This window comes from Labeo rohita, chromosome 2, assembly GCF_022985175.1.
Source record: "Labeo rohita strain BAU-BD-2019 chromosome 2, IGBB_LRoh.1.0, whole genome shotgun sequence".
NCBI classification, from domain to species: Eukaryota; Metazoa; Chordata; class Actinopteri; order Cypriniformes; family Cyprinidae; genus Labeo; species Labeo rohita.
In genome coordinates, this window is record NC_066870.1 from 28,358,165 (window position 1) to 28,379,090 (window position 20,926).

General features: G+C 38.9%; 2 protein-coding genes across 5 annotated transcripts in view; one reads left to right on the forward strand and one right to left on the reverse strand.

Moving 5' to 3' along the window:
* spsb4a (splA/ryanodine receptor domain and SOCS box containing 4a) overlaps nt 1-20,926 on the reverse strand; it is an 81,251-nt gene that overhangs the window by 21,135 nt on the left and 39,190 nt on the right. For all 4 annotated transcript variants that reach the window (XM_051131844.1, XM_051131818.1, XM_051131834.1 and 1 more), the window contains exon 2: nt 19,051-19,924. In XM_051131844.1, the coding sequence (XP_050987801.1) occupies nt 19,051-19,756 (706 nt within the window). In that variant the 5' untranslated portion in view covers nt 19,757-19,924. The remainder of the gene's footprint in view (nt 1-19,050; nt 19,925-20,926) is intronic.
* zgc:136870 (uncharacterized protein LOC664693 homolog) lies at nt 348-3,227 on the forward strand. The gene is given in 3 exon segments (XM_051131856.1): nt 348-472; nt 825-1,493; nt 1,496-3,227. Coding segments are annotated over 3 exon segments (765 nt in total). The 5' UTR covers nt 348-444; the 3' UTR covers nt 1,564-3,227.

Below are 20,926 nucleotides of genomic sequence, written 5' to 3' on the forward strand. Positions count from 1 at the left end.
TTTGACTGCATAGAGTGAAGTCATTTCAGTCACGTTTTGGCACATTTTGTACTCGTGGGTTTGATATCAGTCATGTGACTTTACAACCAAAACAACCACTTCCAGTCACATTCTTAAAAAAACAACATTCCAATGAAAACACATCACTCAGCCTTTCCTGCTTTGTATGACAATAAAATAATAAATGTCAATACCTTCTTTGGTTTATAACTTCCACACATATATATCTATAAATAGCTCAAACAGTAAACACCACTGCCAAAGCTGAGAGGAACTAAAAGCTTATCTGTAATTGTGAAACCAGAAGTAGGAGGAGACTTCTGGTCACTCCCTTCTCATGTAAATGACCAGATCAGAGACTAACCTGCACATTCTGCACGCCACTGATAACCTGTCAGATAGGCTCGGACTGAATTACAACTGTACTGAAAAAAACTGGTATTAATGGACAACACAAATGCTAAAAATATTGGTAAGACTTGCTTCTGTACATTTTTACATTTATATTTTATTTATACAGTATTATTTTATTTTTCACATTAGGTAGAGACTGGCTATGCAAAACTCTGATGGCAGAAATACTACATTTGAGTGAAATATTTTGTGGTTATGTGGTTGAAAACAGTATAAACTGAATATATATCATTTAAAAATAATCTGTTTTTAAAATTGCATTAAAATGCACTGAAATACTTTTTTTTACCATTGTGACATTTTTTTTGTATTAAAAGTATTTCATGCTATTCAACATTGCTCAACATTGATGAAAATGGTCTTCGTTTACTCAAAACCTAATTTATCCACCAACACCCCTTTTCCAACAGGCAACGACCAAGTTGCCCCTCCTCTGCGGCTGTTAATTGTTGGGCAGAAGCGGACAGGAAAGAGTTCAGTGGGCAACACAATCCTGGGTAAGGATGTGTTTAATACATGGGGTGGAACAAACAGTGCAGTAGCACATGGAGAATCAGAGGATCGACAGCTGATGCTCGTGGATGCCTGTGGATGGGGTACGGATGAGAACCTGGTCCCTAAACAGGAGAAACTGGAGCTATTAAATGCTCTGTCACTGTGTGAACCCGGACCCCATGTTATCCTCCTGGTCATTCCCTTACTGTACTTTAGCCACTCTGAGAAAGCAGCCCTACAGAAGCGCATGGAGATCCTCACAGAGGGCGTGTGGCGCCACACCATGGTTGTGTTCACCCTCGGGGACCGTCTGCGCGACTGCAGCATACAGGACCATATCCAGACCGCTGGGAGAGATCTCCAGTGGCTAATGGAGAAGTGCAGATACAGGTACCATGTTCTTAACAACAAGATACCTCAGGACAGACAGCAGGTCTCAGGTTTACTAGACCGTGCAGAAGACATGCTGATGGAGAACGGGGGATGGCACTTCTCGCTACACATGTACAGTAGGCTGGAAGAGGAATGGAGCCGAAGAGAGAGGGAGATGCAAGAGAGGATAGTAAAGAGACAAGCTGAAGGGGGGGAAACCAATCGAGGACTGGCTGTCTGCATGTGAACGATACTGTAGTGAAATTAGTTTGCCACAGCTAACCGCTGCCAAAGAAAGCTGCATGGTTTTGCTCCCCCATGAATTCAAAGTGAACCTCTGAACTGTAAATGTTTAATTAACAAATATTTTTGGTTAAAATTTATGTCCGTCTTACTTCCTGCAGCTGCTCACCATTTATTTTTCATTTCACTTTCAAATGTGACCATTTCACAGCACCTTTTTTTTCAATTTTTTTCAAGCTCATTTTAAGAGTCCTGGTGTAACAAATTATTTAAAGTGCAAATATTTAATTTAGTATGTTTACAGTGAATGTTTATAAAAATAATCAAATCTATTATTATTATTATTATTATTATTATCAAAATTACTTTGGCAACACTTTACATTAAGGACCTTTAGTTGGGTCCATTGATATTTGTTAGAGTATTTGTTCAACTGTGCTAATGTCAATAAATAAAAAAAGAAAAAGAAAATACAGTTGTTCATTGTTAGTTTATATGTAAAACTGGACCGCAAAGCCAGTCATAAGGGTCAGTTTTTTTGAAATTGAGAGTTGAGACTTGAGAACAATATTTGGCAGAGATACAACAATTTAAAAATCTGAAATATGGGGGTGCAAAATAATCAAAACATTGAGAAAATGACCTTTAAAATTGTCCAAATGTTCTTAGCAATGCATACTAATAAAAAGTAAGTTTTGATATATTTACGGTAGGAAATTTACAAAATATCTTCATAGAACATGATCTTTACTTAATATCCTAAAGATTTTTGGCATAAAAGAATAATAATAATTTTGACTCATAATGATAATTTTGACCCATACAATGTATTGTTGGCTATTGCTACAAATATCTTAGCTTAAATCTATTAAACATAATATTACCAGAAACAACTTTTGATTTCAATAATGCATTAGTAAATATTCAAATTAACATTAACTAAGATCATTACATGCTTTTTTTCATTGTTAGTTTATGTGGTCATACTTCATATTAGGTGGACTTAACTACTATGTACACTTAACTACTATGTTACATTTAAATTAATAATTTGATCCAACGCACTTATTGTGCACATACATGTTTTTGCATTGAATTAAAAAATACCTGCATGCAATTACACCTGTAATTAATTTCTGCAATTACATTTAGTTACACTGTTGACCCATCCCTTACACCTTAACCCACTTTTAAACCTACCCATACCACCAAACCTGTCCCTAACCTTACCTGTATGCAACCTCAATAGCAGCAAGTTTTGCAATATGATATGAACACATTAAGTACAATGTACTTATTTTATGATGTAAGTGCAATGTAATTAAGGCCAACTAATATACAGTGGGACCGTTCATGTTAACTAATGTACTCCTCCTGTAAAATGTTAGTTATTACATTTAAAAAAAATCCACATTTTCACTCAAACATTGTTATTTAAAACTTAATGTGAACCTGTATTTATCATTGTGGTTGAATAAAAAATATTACTGTAAATATTTTGCACTTTTGTGTAAGATTTAGGTTAAGAGTTATGCAATATCATTATGGACACTCACTGAGGAGGGCAAATTCGAATATGTTACTTTACAACATCTTACATAACAATGTATATTACAGTGCACTGAAATGTAGGGCAATCACTCAATACAAAGGGCTCTTTTCTTTCAATGATTTTTTAAATGACAATCTAAAATAAAATGTGAATGTCTTAAGACATTTTGTATTATTTGCCTGTTAGAACAGTTCCACTTCCATTTCATTTTACCTTTCATATTCTACTTGAGTTTAAGCTTTTTTGCTTACATTCTACAGGACAGTACTATGAAACCAAGAAGAGATTGAAAACGAGAAAAGAACATGATGCAGACAAGAAAGATCTGGTGTCCTCATGAGCACAATTGCTCACACCTGTTATGAAGTATGTGGTTGATGTTATGATTCATTTATTTGATTAATTCAATTTACCACCTGATGTCTCCTATCTAATCTCTGTTACACTCCGTGTGCAAGCGCTCATATCTCTCACCTTCACCCCTCTTCGACAACGCTTCTTCATATCATCATATCCAAAGCCTCCCCACCCCTCACGTATTAATACTCTTTAAAGTGACTGATGGCCATGTCATCACAGCGCTGAGCCTCAAGCATTTGCTTTAATTGATATGCAATTTGCACGTCATCCTAATCTGACGAGGTGAACTGCTTTAATGTGCTACTCAGGATGAGGCATTTCATTTAACAGATCAAAGTCGGAGAGCGAGCAAAACATTAGAGGCCCCACTTTCAAAGTGAAATTCTCTCTCGTCGTCACACGGTGTCAAACATCATCTCGTTACGCTTGGGTAAACAAGCCTGAGTGGAATGATGAGACAAACATCGAAAGCATCGAGCTACAGTCACCGCTTGTCTCGAGCGCACAAGCGCCCCGCCGCCACAGATTCTACCAGTCGGCCTCATTTGCATATGCTGATAGTTGCTAATTTATGTGTGCGAATGTAATGCTCCCGCTGGCGAGCATGTTGTACTGTATGGGGACAGTGAAGAGACACGCTAGCAGGGAGGAAGAGTCTCTCTGGAAGGACTGTCTTCATTTCAAGGCTCTCTTACAGACACTCTGCCCATTAAACCAGGTGATCTACTGACCTCTTTTCCACCCGCACATCACTGACCTTGAACAACAGAACCACCAGACCTAGTTACCACATGTAACAGAACCAGACTGAATTGCAGAGATATATTGGCTCACTCTCACACACATGCACAAGCACTTCTCTATCATGAGGACTTTCCATTGAATCTATTCCAATCCGTTTTGAAAGCTAATGTTATTTGCTATCCCCTAACCCTATTCCTAAACCACACACAAAATATAAAACGCTTTTTTATTAAGCTAGTATATTTATGTTGGCTTAAAGGTAAAAACACTACCATTTAAAGTTTAAGGGTCAGTAAGGCTTAAAGGAGAAGTCCACTTCCAAAACAAAGATTCACAGATGAAGTACTCACCCCACTGTCATCCAAGATGTTCATGTCTTTCTTTCTTCAGTCGTAAAGAAATTATGTTTTTTGAGGAAAACATTTCAGCATTTTTCTTCATATAATAGGCTGATATGGTGCTCCGAGTTTGAACTTCCAAAATGCAGTTTAAATGAGGCTTCAAAAGATCCCAAATGCGGTCTTATCTAGCGTAACGATGTTATTTTCATAAAAATAATACAACTGCTATACTTTTTAATGTCCTTCAAACTGTTGGCCACCATTGAAGTCCACTATACAGAGAACAATCCTGGAATGTTTTCCTCAAAAACCTTAATTTCTTTGCGACTGAAGAAAGACAGACATTAACATCTTGGATGACAAGGGGGTGAGTAAACTATCAGGATATTTTTAATCTAGAAGTAAACTTCTCTTTTAAATCAGTCTTAGCTTAATCTTAAGACAACCAAGCTGGTCTGAAGTTTTTCTAGCTTGTCTCTTTAAACCCCTCTAAATCCAGTCAAAAGCCCAGTCTGGCCAGGGTGGGATGCCAGCTGTAACTAACAAACCAGCTTAAGCTGGCCTTTCTTCAGCATGGTATAGTCAAACTTGACTGAGAGCTGAGGTAAATGATGACACTGCATAGGTAGGTGAAGGAAGATAATGAAGCCATCATTACAAAAAGCCCTCTCTCTCAGCATTTGAACCTTTGCCATACCCCACTACGGCACCAGCTCCGCTCAAGAGCACTTTCCAGTTGGCAGCTTTTCTCACGCTGTGGTCCAGCTAATCAACAGGTTCAGTTTTGGGATGATTATATGAGCTTCTGTGCGCTTGACAATGCAGATAAATTGTTGTTACTATAGCTTGTACCTATGCAAAGCAAACAGAATGCGTACATGATGTACAAAAAGGATTGAAGGAACGGGTAATGGTTGTACAAAGAAATTCCCATAGATTTTAGATCATATAGCACAAAGGATGTGAGGAGGCAGAGAGAGAATCGATAGATCAGAGAGCAAAAAGAAAAGCAGTGAGAAAGAAATATGGACACACAATGTTAAAACCTGGTGGAATAAAACCAGACTTTGTCTGATTTAAAGATAATATATGGAATTTTTTATTATGCAAAATAAAAATGTATTCATTATTTGCATGTACCACTGAGGGCGAGTCATCAATCTTTTTGGTTCATTGGTGGAACGTGTGACGGACACTGGCATTGAAGAGAATACATTTTTGAATTAAGATGTCACTTTTTGTTTCTTTGCACACAAAAAGTATTCTTGTAGCTTCATAACATTAAAGCACTGATGTTACACGGTCTATTTTAATGATGTCCTTACTACCTTTCTGGGCCTCGAATGTGTCAGTTGCGTTGCTGTCTATGCAGGGTCAGAAAGCTCTTGGATTTAATAAAAAATATCTTAATTTGTGTTCTGAAGATGAATGAAGTTCTCACGGGTTTGAAACAACATGAGGGTGAGTAATTAAAGACAGAATTTTCATTTTCATGTTTAAAAGCCATGTAAATCCAATTTTTAATTTCAATCGGTGTTTAAACTTGCACAGTTTGTCAGTTTATGAGGAAGATGCAAGAAAGTAACAAAAGCAGAGCTGAACTGCATCGACTCATCTATATGTTTTATCCATGCAACATGTTGCCAGCCAGGTCACCTTGAGCTTCTTCAGTCTTTGACTAGAGTCTGCATCCAAAACAGCCACAGAATAGAAAACAGCCACTGAAGACTGTGAGCATAAGGATTTGTGCCATGCTAATGACTGAACACATCTACTTTGTCAATAAACATGTCAAATTGTGCAGTGCTACTGGAGCCAATCAGCTCATATGGATTGGCATTCTTTTCAAAGCTATTTTTTCAGCATATTTTCTGCTTTTAAACTCATCCAAATACATCAATAGCACTTTCACCATGGAAAGATCAACAGCTCATCAAGTAAACCACTACATAATGTCCAAAGTAAGATTTCTTCTTCTTTGATTCTTAAAGACTGCCACACACATAAAAGGAGACACACAGTAAGCACAATGGAAGTCAAGGCCTGTATTTAAGGCTCTGTGGATAACAACGCTTAATATAATCCAAACGTCTACATGTCTGCGGTCACCCCATTCTCTCATTTGTGTGGTCAGGCTTACTGTTGGATAAGTGTAAGGATGAGAAACAGCCAGATTTGATGAGCTGGAGTCAGTCAGGAAGCAGCAGGCGGGCTTATTAACAGAGCCCACTGCCTCCACAGCTCAATCACTGAACACACTGTCTCTCTTTACTTTGTCTTCCCTCACTTTCTGCTCTGCCTTTGTCTCTGTCAGTGACTGAATGATGTCTGTTTCCACGGAAACTCCTTCAGGCAATTAGGTGTGCAAATATCGCAGAGCGGTGCAGAAAGGACAGAACGTGCTGAAAAATGGGGTGGGGAAGGAACAAAGCAAGAATCAAAGACGCAAACGTGGATCCGCTCCATTAGCGGGTAGCGCTGGTTTCTGTGTTGTATGGTTACAATGGAGGTTAGCGGTCACTAGCCATATTAACAACAGCATGTGATTGATTAAGTTATTGTTAGCGTTTGGTGGTATAATAAATAATAGGCTGTCACTTGTTGGGTTTGATCCAGAAATAACACTTGATGTGTTGCAACAGTGCAGCCGCGTATGGTAACTATATACTAAACAAACAGCTTCTGTCTATCATTTGTGTTTTTCACAAAATAAGCCTTCAAGGAGATTACCCAAGATGCTTAGTAAGCCAACGTTTTTGTGCATGCGCACAAACGGATAAGTCACACAAACTGCACGGTCAGCAATCGTGAAGGTAAGTCTCATTTCGACATATTATGAGCCTGAAGTATTGAGCCAACCTTAGGTGCTCTATCATTCAGTAATGATACTTTAATAACACACTTTCATATCTGTCACATTTCCAGGGCAGAGGAAAAAAAAGACATCAAGTCACCATGACAGGCAGCTTGCCAGCTTGGTCTGTGAAAAAAGCACTCAACAGTTTCCTAACATCTCCTGTGCTTTTCTCATTGCATTACAGAGGCATTCTGTGCATGTGCTTAACCTCCCCTTGACTTCACCATGTGTGCGTGTGTGTGTGTGATTGTTGTACTGTAAGGATGAATGTAACAGCTGTGGGTGAGGCTGCGGCCTTATGGCGTTAGCTGAAACTTGATCCAGCAAACTAATCCTCTAATGACTGGCTCTCAATTAACACGGAGCCAAGCTGTTTGTCCTGAAAAGAGTAAAGACCACTTCTCTGTCCTCTCTTTACCTATTTATCCATCTGTTTGTTCCCTCCCTACTTATGCCAGGTGCTCTCCATTCACACCCAGTACCAGATGGAATTGTGGATAGATGATTGCAGGACTGTCTTAAAAGGACATCATATTTTCTTTTGGAAATAACTAACAGACACTGACAGTCACTTGGCACTAAATTACTTAATTTTTAAAAAAAAAATAATTAACTAACTAACATATACTGACATTCATTTACAACCTAAACTAACTGACACTGACAGTGATTTACATTCTTAGACACTGCATTAACTAACTAAAACTAACAACATACTAACATTAATTTACATACCAAATGTCCTGTAATATACTAAAACTAACAGATACTGAGTCATTTACATTCTACGACAATTGGCACTAATAAACTAGTTAACAAACATAACTAACATATACTGACGTTGATTTACAACTTTAACTGAAACTGACAGTAATTTGCATTCTTAGACACTGCATTAACTAAAACTAAAAACTAACTAACAACAAACTAGCATCAATTTACATACTAAAAGTCCTATAATTAACTAAAACTAAGAGATACTGTGTCATTTACATTCTGACAACTGGCACTAATAAACTAGCTAACTAACAAACAAACATACTTACTAACTAACTAACATTATACTGACATTTATTTACAAACTAAACTGATACTGCCAGTAATTTGCATTCTTAGACACTCTGCATTAACTAAAAACTAACAACATACTAACATCAGTTTACATACTAAAAGTCCTGTAATTAACTAAACCTAAGAGATACTGAGTCATTTACATTCTATGACAACTGGCACTAATAGACTAGCTAACTAACAAACAAACATACTAACTAACTAACATATACTGACATTCATTTACAACCTAAACTAACTGATACTGATAGTAATTTACATTCTTAGACACTCTGCATTAACTAACTAAAACTAACAACATACTAACACTAATTTACATACCAAAAGTCCTGTAATTAACTAAAACTAACAGATACTGAGTCATTTACATTCTACAACACTTGGCACTAATAAACTAGCTAACTAACATATTGACATTCATTTACAATCTAAACTAACTGATACTGACAGTAATTTACATTCTTAGACACTGCACTGACAACTACAACATACTAACATTAATTTACATTCCAAGAGTCCTGTAATTAACTAAAACTATCAGGTACTGAGTCATTTACGTTCTAAGACACTTGACTAATAAACTAGCACTAACACGCTAACTACTAACTAAATAACATATAATGACATTCATTTACAATCTAAACTAACAAACACAGACACTGCACTGACATATTAATCAACTAAACTAACAGATACTGACAGTCATTTACATTCTGATACACTTGTCACTTAATAATTAACTAACAAACATACACTGATAAATACATTTACATTCTAAAAACTTGACACTAACACTGACAGTCATTTACATTCTAAGAGCCTTGGAACTAACAAACGAACCAAATAATTAATGAAGTAAGAGATACTGACATTCATTTACCTATTCACGTTCTACGACACTTGGCATAACAACATACTACCTTTTGTTTTTCCTTTTATCTTTATCATGTACAAACACAGCGTGTCGTCCATTTATGTAAAATACTTAATCAGTCAATCGTAATGAATTTTCCATATCAACATTTGCCATATTAAATCATCACAACAGTTTCAAGGCAAACTAAAGTTTTTGTTTAAACATTAAACAAGCTGTACTAGGCGTGACGGTATTCCTTGAAGTACACTGGAGTACCATGTAATCTCCACGTATGGAATGAGAAAACAATGAACATAATAACCATTCAGTGCCAGGGTGTATATCAAAGTACATTGGCACTATCATCTGCTATCATAGCAATACTATGGCAACATATTCTTTTAGCGGAATAGATAGCTTATCTGATGTCACTATACTATGTCTACAGAGACACTGAACCTATTATGAAATACTAGATAACAAATAAAAAAGTTACATTTATGACAGAATGCCCACACATCAGAAACATCTTGGGCATTTTTGGCACTTTCAGAGTCTTTTATTTATTTATTGCCTACTTTACAGTTGTTTATAATGTCAGATTCACTGTGCATCCGTAAGCTCAGTTCATGTGTGACACAGCAGGTGTCCCCATCCCGCTGCTGACTGACAGATGCTGATGGGCCAATTAAAAGGCATGACAGCATTGCTCTGACTCCCTTATCCAAATGCTAATTTCCCACAAGCCTCTGGATTAACACACAAAATCTGAGCCAGCTGCTGTCATCTGCTGATTAGAGACAGAAGAGGAGAATAAACACACATTCAAACACACTTGTGTATTTCTGGGCTGCGTTCAACCTATCCATTTTACAATATGCAAGATTAGACTTAATGTGTCCTGAGTCATAGTATACTGAATCCAAATGTTTGACGAATTTCTGGACAAATATCTATCACAATCCATTATTTTATCTTGACTATGCTGGTCAATACTAGACCACCACTAAACTCATCTGTACCAGCATGGAAATTCTGGTTTGCTGTTTTTAGCAGGGTTTGACAGCCATCTTCTCTAGAAGCGTTTAGTGTAGGTGTTTTAAGAGACTCAGACATCAAAGGGAAGAATATAATACAGCTTAGCAAACATAGCTTAGGTCTTAAGGAACAGATGTGGCCCAAACAGCACTACTGAGTCACACACTCCCCCCACACACACACTCCCAAGAGAGCCTGAGAGAACGGTAATCTCTCAGATAAGATGCAGACGACCCTGCCAACTTATTAGGCAAGTGCCATGCTGCGCTAACCTACTGACCCATATAGCAGCACTCTCCACTTAGCTAACACATCTTAAACAGACAGAGAGACATCACTGTGTCATACAGATGCATTAAGGGGATAGTTCACTCCAAAATGAAAATTCTGTCTTTGGTTACTCACCCTCATGTCGTTTCAAACCCGTAAGAATGTTGTTCATCTTTGGAAAACAAATTAAGATATTTTTGATAAAATTCAAAAGCTTACTGACCCTGCATAGACAGCAACACAACTGTCACGTTAAAGGCCCAGAAAAGTAGCAAGGACATCGTTAAAATAGTCCATGTGACATCAGTGGTTCAACCGTAATTTTATGAAGCTACAAGAATACTTTCTGTGCGCAAAGAAAACAAAAACTTTATTCAACAATTTCTTCTCTTTCGTGTCAGTCATCACTGCGTGTTACTACAGTTGAGGTCAAAAGTTTACATACACCCTGCAGACTCTGCAGAATGGTAATTATTTTACCAAAATAAGAGGGATTATACATGCATGCATGTTATTTTTTTAGTACTGACCTGAATTTCACATAAAAGATGTTTACATGTAGTCCACAAGAGAATATAATAGTTGAATTCAATGACCCCGTTCAAAAGTTTACATACTCTTTATTCTTAATACTGTGTTGTTACAGTAATGATCCACAGCTGTGTTATTTTTTTGTTTAGTGATAGAGTCCCTTGCTAGTCCTGAACAGTTAAACTGCCTGCTGTTCTTCAGAAAAATCCTACAGGTCCCACAAATTCTTAGGTTTTTTTTTCAGCATATTCATGTATTTTAACCCTTTGCAGCAATGACTGTATAGCCGCTTTTCCACTATCGGGTCGAACGGCTCTTAGAACGGTCAGGTACGGGTTGTGTTTCCACCTGAGCCTGGTATGGCACGGCACAATTACAAACCGTTCTCGGCCCGGAATTCTCAGCATGGTTAGACAACCGTGCCAAACCGTGCTGATAGAATGTGTGTGCTAAGCGAAAGCGCGCTATTTGATCAAACAGCCAAGTAAACAGCTGTTACGCTGTGTTCATAGCTCATGCATTAATACTGTCAATAAATGTGGTATTTTTTAGAAAGGTTTTACCTTCTGTGTCCGTCTCCGTTGGCATGCATATCCCCTCAGCATTTGTTGGTAACGTTATACCTGTCGTCGCCTTCTGTTTATTTTATTTTTGCGCCAAGAGTTGTGTCCTTTTTTTTTGTTATTTAACAAAGTAGTCCCAAAAACAGAAATATCTGATCACTGTCCATAACGCTGTTTATATTACAATTGCGTTATGTAAATGTCTTATGTGAAATATCTTGTTAAGTTCAGTATTAAATATAACATATAACAAATATAAAAATAACATGCATTTTGTATGATCCCTCTTATTCTGGTAAAATAATAAACATTTTGCAGATTCTGCAAGGTGTATGTAAACTTTTGACCTCGACTGTACATGGGCAAGCAGATTCAATGGGACACTGGAACACTGCGTACATCTCAGGCATTGTGTTTACACCACAGCCTGCCTTTCCTTGTTCTTTTCGATCTCAGACTGATGGTAATTATCTATGTAGCGCTCGTTCTACATTCTCTGTGTACCTGCCCTCGTCTCGTCCTCTCCGTCTCCCACTCTCTCTGATGCTGAGACTGAGAGAGCATACTATTGGAGTGGGAATGTGGATCAGACACTATTGTGTGATGAATCATAGCTAGAGCTAATTGGTGTTTTAATCCCTGACAATACAGGGCACAGTGACAGCAGCCTTCTGCCAGTCAGAGAGCAAACGAGAGAGAGAGAAAGCACAGACAGATAGAAGCTCTCCGCCATCTCTCAATTATATCTACTCTGCGTTACACATTCACAACAGGGCGGCGCATGTCAATTTCCCGCTCATTTCTTGCTTGGACGTTGGCAGTTAGTGCAAGACTATATACAGTCAATTAGTTCTCTGTTCAGATTCCTCATTACTGATTGCACTGGATGAGGACAGACCGGCTGGCTGACCTTATAATCACAAAGATTTATGGGTCGCAGATATAGCACTGCATGTAATACGGTGAATAGCATCACTGTCGGATCACAATACTAGGCATCCACACGTCACTGTGGTGGGAGTGCTGAGATGTGTCTTTTGACGATGCGCAAAAAGATTTTATTTTTGGCTTTATTTTTATAGGACAGTAAGTCTTGACAGAAAGCGAAGTGAGAGAGAAGATTCTAATTCCAACAGAACTAGAATTTCCAAAACAGTCAGTCAAAAACAAGAAGACATGTCACAGCTGTCAGTGAAGTCAATCCACATGTATAAATCAACAAAATATAGTGCAACAATGTTCAGTCACAACAGTGGAGATCTTAATAATAGAAACACGTTTCTTACAGTTAACCGCCACCACTAAAAAATCCTAAAGCATAAATTTAGGAAAAAACTACATGAACTAATCATCCAGTCACACAGGTAAACTAGACACCCATCCTGACCGAGCCAAAGCATGTGTACCCAGTCTACACAGTGGTGAGGCTTGTTCAGGTCCTGCCTGCTGCTTTTCATTTGCAGTGCGATGAATCATAGCAGTGGTGATAAACACTATTCCACTGCCGTGCAGATAACTTCTCAGGGTGCTGTCACTCACACACGCAGTACGCAGCAGAACAGACAGACGTGGGCTCCACCGAGGCAGAGACGCGTCGTACTTCTCACAGTCTCCTCGCTCTCTCTCTCTGTCTCACACACACACACAAAATCTGCACTCGCCTGCTTACAATTTGCACGCACACACCTATAATCAGACACAAATAACATCTCTTTCCCACACTCACACTCGTCAAAGTTCCTGTTCTCACACAATCAGTGTTTTCAGGCTTCCCTCACAGATACTCAAGCATTCTCAAAGAGTTTCTCTCACTCACATATAGGCTATTTTCACTCATATTGGTGTAACTATTTTTTGACCATGACAGGCATGTCATTTCATATCCTAGAGAGCTGTCTACCTAGAAACCATTTCTAGACACAAGTCTAGACACAAGTCTAGATACCAGTCTACGATGCCCAAAAGTGCTGTTTGATTAAGCAGCTCACTAGGTTTACAAACACTATGTAATGGCCAAAAATGCTGTCACACTAATTTATGAAACATTATGAAACAAGCCTGTAAAACACCAATCTTCAGTACAATTAGGAAGCTTTTTAGCCTGCCTTTGATTTGGGACACTATGACGCATTTTAAAATAATGCATTTTAAGTAGGCAGTTTAGCAGGATTTGTGACAGTACCTGCGTCGAGGAATGGGGTCCAAGTACTGTTTTTTTCTGGAATATTAATTACATTTTTTATTATCTGAAATGTGCAACTTATATTCCCAAGATACTAGTATAACGCAGTTAACGTCAAGCACAAATATTTTGATTTGTGCCGAATCACAGTGTTTTGGTCTTTAGAAATGATTTGCTATAAAGTGAGGGGAAATAAAATATATGCTTAAAGTGTTTATCATGTTTGTTAATGTTTCTTTCATTTACTAGTATTTTACATTATTTCTGAAAGTAATAACAAAATGTGATTTATACACTGATGCAACTTACATTGCCGTTCAAAAGTTTGGGATCAGTACAATTTCTTAATGTTTCTTAAAGACGTCTCTTACGCTCATCAAGGCTCCATTAACAAACAAGCAAAAAGTGTAATAGTGTGACACATTATTACAATTTAAAATTATGGTCTTCTATTTCAATATGCCTTGAAATATAATTTATTCCTGTAAACAAAGGTGAATTTTCGGAATCATTATTCCAGTCTTCAAGGTCACATGATCCTTTAGAAATCATTTTAATATGCTGAATTATTATCAATGTTGGAAACGGTTGTGCTGCTTAATAGTGTTTTGGAACCTGTGATACAGTTTTTCAGGATTCACTGATGAATAAAAAGTTAAAAAGAACAGCATTTATTCAAAATAAAAATATTTTCTGAGAATATAAATCTTTACTATTACTTTTTAGCAGTTTAACACATTCTTCCTGAATATATTACTGGGTATTCATTTCTTTCAAATAAATAAACAAATACATAAATGTTGTATAGTAGTGTATTTCACAAAACTTTTCTATTTTAAGTTTTTATTCAGTATTCTGAAAAAACTATTACAGGTTATAAATAAATATTTGGCAGCACAACTGTTTCCAACATTGATAATAAATCAGCATATTAGTATGATTTCTGAAGGATTATGAGACACAGAAGACTGGAGTAACAAGGCAGAAAATTCATGCTGAAAATTCAGCATTCAATCAAAGCATAAAAATCACATTTTAAAGTAAATTAAAACTGAAACCGTTACTTCAAAGTGCAGTAATATATTACAATATTTTTAGATCAAATAAATGCAGCCTTGATCAGCATAAAAAAACGTTTTTAAAAAACATTAAAAATCTTACTGATCCCAAAATGTAGCTGTGTTTTGTTTTTTCCTCAACAGTGCAGTTTTGACCCAGTGCGACTTATTTTCCAGAAAATACAGCAGGCAGCTCACTAGGTCATGAGACACTGTACTTAGTCTGCCCGGAAACTGCTTGGTAGGCATTTTACTGTTTTCGTTGAGAAACCATGTCTGTGAATCCCCAAAATGCTGTGAAAAAGGATGTAGACTAAAAGGTCTTATGCTAAACGCATAAATGTTAACCTCAAACATGCTGTCCAAGTAGGCAGCTTAAAATATTTTGAAACTGTTTTTTATGTTCAAAAATGATATCTAAAGAGACAGCTCATTGGAGTCTCTTTCTTTCTCTTGTGTTTACATTATCTCTCACAATCTCTTACCCTGGACACCTTAAACTCATAAGTATCTATTCCAAGACCTACTCACCAAAGAGGATTCTGATTCAGTCAGACAGCTCTGGGCGTGTGTAATGAAACTAGTTTTCTATTGTCCGCTGAGATGTGTAATAAGTCAGTGTTGGAAGCATGCTTGCATATATATTAAAATTAGGCCTGGGGTTTAGACTGTGCTGCACATATCTAAAAATGTCACGGCTTACATTTTTCCCGACCTCATCTTTCTTACTGCATTCATTACCCATGTTTCGCACTCTCTCACTATCGCAGTCTCTTGCATTCCACGAGGAAAGGTGCTTAACAGCCTCCCGCACGTGACTTAAAACGTGCAAAACACCTAAAACGTGTATATAAACCCACAATCCTCAGAGCAAATCTTACCACTACTTTGGAAGCCGTGTGCTTCCAAGTGCAGCTCAGCGATCCGGTCCAAAGATGGCTTTGCCAAACACCTCTTGAGATTCACAGAATTCTCTCTCTCTCTCTGTCTTTTAAGCATTACACATAGCTTTGCTCATTTCATACAATTTTCCAGCAAATAAAGACATGCTTACTAGAAGCTTTGAAAAGATTTCAAACGGTCTTAGGACCACTTACTGAGTTGCTCTTTCTATCTGAAAGGGAGAAAGAGGGCTCTTTCAACTTCAGACGAGGGGGCTTTGAGAGTGTCCCACTCTACTCTCTGTCCCCTGATACGGAAACACACCAGGGAGGAGAAAACTCTGTAGAGAGACACCGAGTCCAAAGCAACCTAATCCATATAAACAGGGTTGAAATGACACTGATAGGATTCTGCTTATGAGCTTACTGCATTGCTTATTAAATTAATACTTTGAAGTCATGTACAATGACAAGTTTTATAAAGGGATATCATGCTTTTATTCCTTCCACACTGACAATTCAGTCCTGGGAGTGAAATGTCTAGAGGGAATGAGGGGTTTCATTTGTTTTGAAAGTGAAAGTGATTAAAAAATGAATACTTGGGAATATTGTGATCATTATCATTATTCATTTTAATTATTTATTAAGCATTGGCGCTTTTTATCATTGAGCTGTTGCTGCTTTTTATAAAAGCAAGCTATTCAATGCTGTGTATTAATGTGTTCTTACCATGGTAATGCAAAGCCTTTTGATGTGGTTTAATGCTTTTCCTTTAATAAAGAGACAGTTTATTGAACATTCAATATTTTATCATCATTTATTTCTGAGAAACCCAAAGGACCCTCTTTTTAAAAATACCTCAGTGTTTCAGTACATACAATGTACTGTAGGTCAATAGGGTCCATTTTCACTTGGACCAGAACGTTCTTCAAAATATCTTTTTTTTTTTTTTTTTTTTTTTTTTTTTGTGTGGAAAAAATGAAGTCATACAGCTCTGGAATGACATGAAGCAGAGGAGGCTAAGAATAAAATCATCTACAGGTATGGATGTTTGAACATGAAGTGACTTTCAAGAAGAAACAGAGCTAAATCTACCAGATGACTCTGAATCTCTTTTCTGTAAGATGTGAGGAGAAAAAAAAACACCTTGAGGTTGTGCTATCAAATAAAGCTCAGAGGGTTACAAAAACATGCCTCTGGCTTTAAAATGCTGTTCCACACAAACTCTCTGGCTTATACACACACAGCGTCTGCCTGGCAGGAGCGGATTAGAAAAAAAGTGTTTCCAAAACACATGCTGATGATGGGTGAAGGACAGATTCAAGCCTTTACAAACACAGAGGCTCAGTGTTTAGCCTTGTGAATGGTATGATAGCTCTGAGTGCTTGAAACTAATACATAATCACTTGCATGACACACAATATGCAACCATACATGCACCAAACTCACAAAGGTATTTATTGTGAATATCAAAACGAGAGCCTCTTTTAATGCTATGCCAGTTTTAGAAAACTGCTAAGCTAACCAGCAATGTTTTGAGCCTTCCTGCCTCTACTGCCATTGCGTGTTTCATTGTTCCTCACGTTAATAATGAATTCATGCCTGCAGCAATGCCCAAGCACCCTGAGGGACAACGTGAGTGAAGAACAAGACTCCAGCTCTTTACATTGTGGTCTTGAACCAACAGGACAGAAGTCAAGATGCAGTACTCAGGTTCCCTTATTGGCTAACTACACCTGTATGTTGAAATACCAACAATTCATAGCTACATATTATGCAATGTTTACACAGAACACAGTGTTGTTGTAGATGAAATAGTAAAGCATGACACTAACAAGGTCAAGGTTTTGATTGGCAGGGAACACAACTATAGTAATAAAATACATAGCTTGAATAGACCCAATTGATTTGAAGAACCAAATGAGTACTCTCCTAAAACCATAAAAGCATCTTAAACCAGCCTGAGCTTGTTTGCTGGTCTTCTAGCGTGGTTAAGCTGGTCTGTTGGCTGATTTAAAAAAAAAGGGCTTTGGCCACTTTCCAGCTGGTCAGGCTAAAAGATCAACTGTCCACCCGGCTAAACACCAGCTTGGCCAGACTGGGAGACTGGCTAGACCAGGTGTGTTTAATCCTGCTTCTGGAGGGCCACTGTACTGCAAAATGTAGCTGCAATCCTGATTAAACACATCTGGAGCAGCTAAATAAGGTCTTAAGGATTACTAGAAACTTTCAGGAAAATGTGCTGGGCAGTTTGGAGCTCCAAGAGCAGGACTAGTATAGGCCAAGGGATGTCCAGTCCTCACCTTCCGTCGGGTCCAACCCCCAGGACTCACTATCACTGCTAACTAAAGAAGTGTAGCCCACCGAGTGCAATGGGGCATCTGCTGTAGCTACGCCCACCACTGCATGTGTGCCCCGTTGCCTAGCAGGCCAATGGATCCTCTAAACGTGAAATCCTTGTATGTATCCACCCGTCCAGGTGAGGACAGAACATTCCTTGGCCTAGACTAGACTAGAAATCAAAATCAGCTTGACCAAGTTAGAAGACCAGTTGAAGATCAGCTTGTAGAGACCAGCCGGTTCTTACTGTCTCAGGCCCAGGACTCACTATCACTGCCAACTAAAGAAGTTTAGCCCACCAAGTGCAACAGGGCATCTGCCGTGGCTACGCCCACCACCGCATGTGTGCCCCGTTGCCTAGCAGGCTAACGGATCCTCCAAACGTGGAGTCCTTGTGTGTATCCCTCCCATCCACAAATGCCATCGGTACTCTGGGCAACAGGGTGCCGATGAAAGGTGAGGACTGGACATCCCTTGACCTAGACTAGAAATCAAAATCAGCTTGACCAAGTTGGAAGACCAGTTGAGGACCAGCTTGGCCAGGCTGGAAACCAGGATTGGTTTTCAGGAGGGTAAATGTAATGCAAATTTTAAGCTGAACAACACCATGAGCTTATATCCTGAAGCAATCTGGGAATGTCAAAACTTCTCCAGGGCCCCAAAACCCCCTCAGACCCCAGAGGGGTCTTGCTCTGGGATAAACTGGTGATGGAACTGAATAAGCAATCATTAGGTTTCTGAGCCTTAACAACTACACCACACCAACCCAATTCAAGCGAGTTTACAAAACTACCAAGCTGAAAACTCCATTTCAAGCAAGATCTTTAAGTTCCAAACACTTATTCAATTGTAACTCTGGAGTAAGTATACGAGTGTACTTACGATCTAGGCCATTGATGTAGCGCATGGTGATCTCACAGTGGCCCCACACCGCACTGACAATGGGGTACAGCTTTTTGCCCTTAAGGCCTCTGAAGGCCACTCCGAGGTACTGTCCATCCACCATGAAGCTCAACGTGCCCTCATCCATGTCCAGCACCACCATCAAGGCATCTGGCAGCACAAAGGCCTCCTCTGGCTCCAGGAAGCTTGGGTATGTAGGTGCAGAAGAGGCCGGCCGGTTCTTACTGTTATGGTAGAGCTTGTTACGTCCCAGGTCCCAGCCCCAGGACTCACCATCACTACCAACTAAAGAAGTGTAACCAACCGAGTGCAACGGAGCATCTGCCGTGGCCACGCCCACCACCGCATGTGTGCCCCGTTGCCTAGCAGGCCAATGGATCCTCCAAACGTGGAGTCCTCGCGTGTATCCCACCCGTCCACGAATGCCATCGGTACTCTGGGCAACAGGGTGCCGATGGAAGGTGAGTTTGTCGTCGTCCTTGATGAAGATATTAAGCGAACGGTCGTCCGGGTTCCAGGCGTGTCTGAGCTGCTGCTCATATGGAGCGGGGGGCATGTCCAGGAGTAGATCCAGCCGGGCTGGTTTGAAGAAATCCGGCCCTCTCAGTTCCCTCCTCAGGGGCCTGTAGGACGGCTCCCCACGCACGTCTACGGACTTGATGCTCCCCGAGATCTTCTGGCCCATGGCTTGGCTGGTTGGAAAGGGGTAGGGAGGAGGGGAGAGGGAAGGGGTGGTGCAATGCAGGGGCTGGGCTTCCGGGGTCCGCCGTTACCTCATCAAAGCACCAAGACGTCAGCCTGAGGCCCCCAAACTCGCGTCAGCAGTGGTGAAAGAGCCAGCCTTACTGAAGCCCTAGGAGAAAACACACCAACACACAACGTCATTAAAACAGCAACTGACACAGATCAAAGAGTCCACAGGCTGGTTTTATGAGTGCAACTACTAAGTGTGAATCTCAAAGGTGTTAAGGATAAAAATGGGAACAGAAATAAGCAAGGCACAATACAGACCCACACATATTGCATTAAAAAAATCTTATAAATGGTATCATTCAAAACAGCTATAGCCACTTCAAACAAACAGTTTGAAACTTTGACATTTCTAGAGATTCAATCACTTAGCAGATGCATTTTAATAAGGTACTTTATAAAATAAATGTAAAAAAATAAACCTAAAAAAAAAGTCAAAGAAAATTGGAGCCGTGCTTGTTTATGCGAAACTTGCTGCCACAAGGTGTGGGTGACTACCACAGCATTGTTAGGATATCTTGAGTGATTTTTACAGCATTATTTTGCAGTTGCTAGGGTCTTCTGGGTGGTGTTCCTTGGTGGTTGCTAGGGTGTTCTGCGTAATTGCAAACAGGCTCAAGTCAAAAGAACCCAAAATCCTCATTATATTCTCATCTTTAAATATGGCTTGGGAGTTTAATGTCTCCACCAACGTAAGATTATTTTAATCGTTAGTCTGCTTGCCTAAAAAGTAATTATCAGTCTCTGCTCACTGAAATGCACATTTTCAGGCATGGTGTTTGTAACACAAATGGTACGAGATAAGTTAAGTACCTGTGGGAACTTTTTCGCAAGACACAAATTACGTACCAATAAGTGCATATCACTGCAGTCTCCAACCAAAATGAACACTAGAAGCGGTAAAACAGCAAGCACTTGTAATAGTTTTCATACAGAGTTAAGATTACAGCTTCTTATGTTTCAGTTTACAAATATAACAAGCTTACTCGATAGCTCAACCGGCACGGAATTGGATTTAGGATGCGGAATCCTTGGGTACAAATCCCATTAAAAACGACTCACAATGAAAGAGCTCAAAGATGAGATATTGAAAAAAAACAAGCTA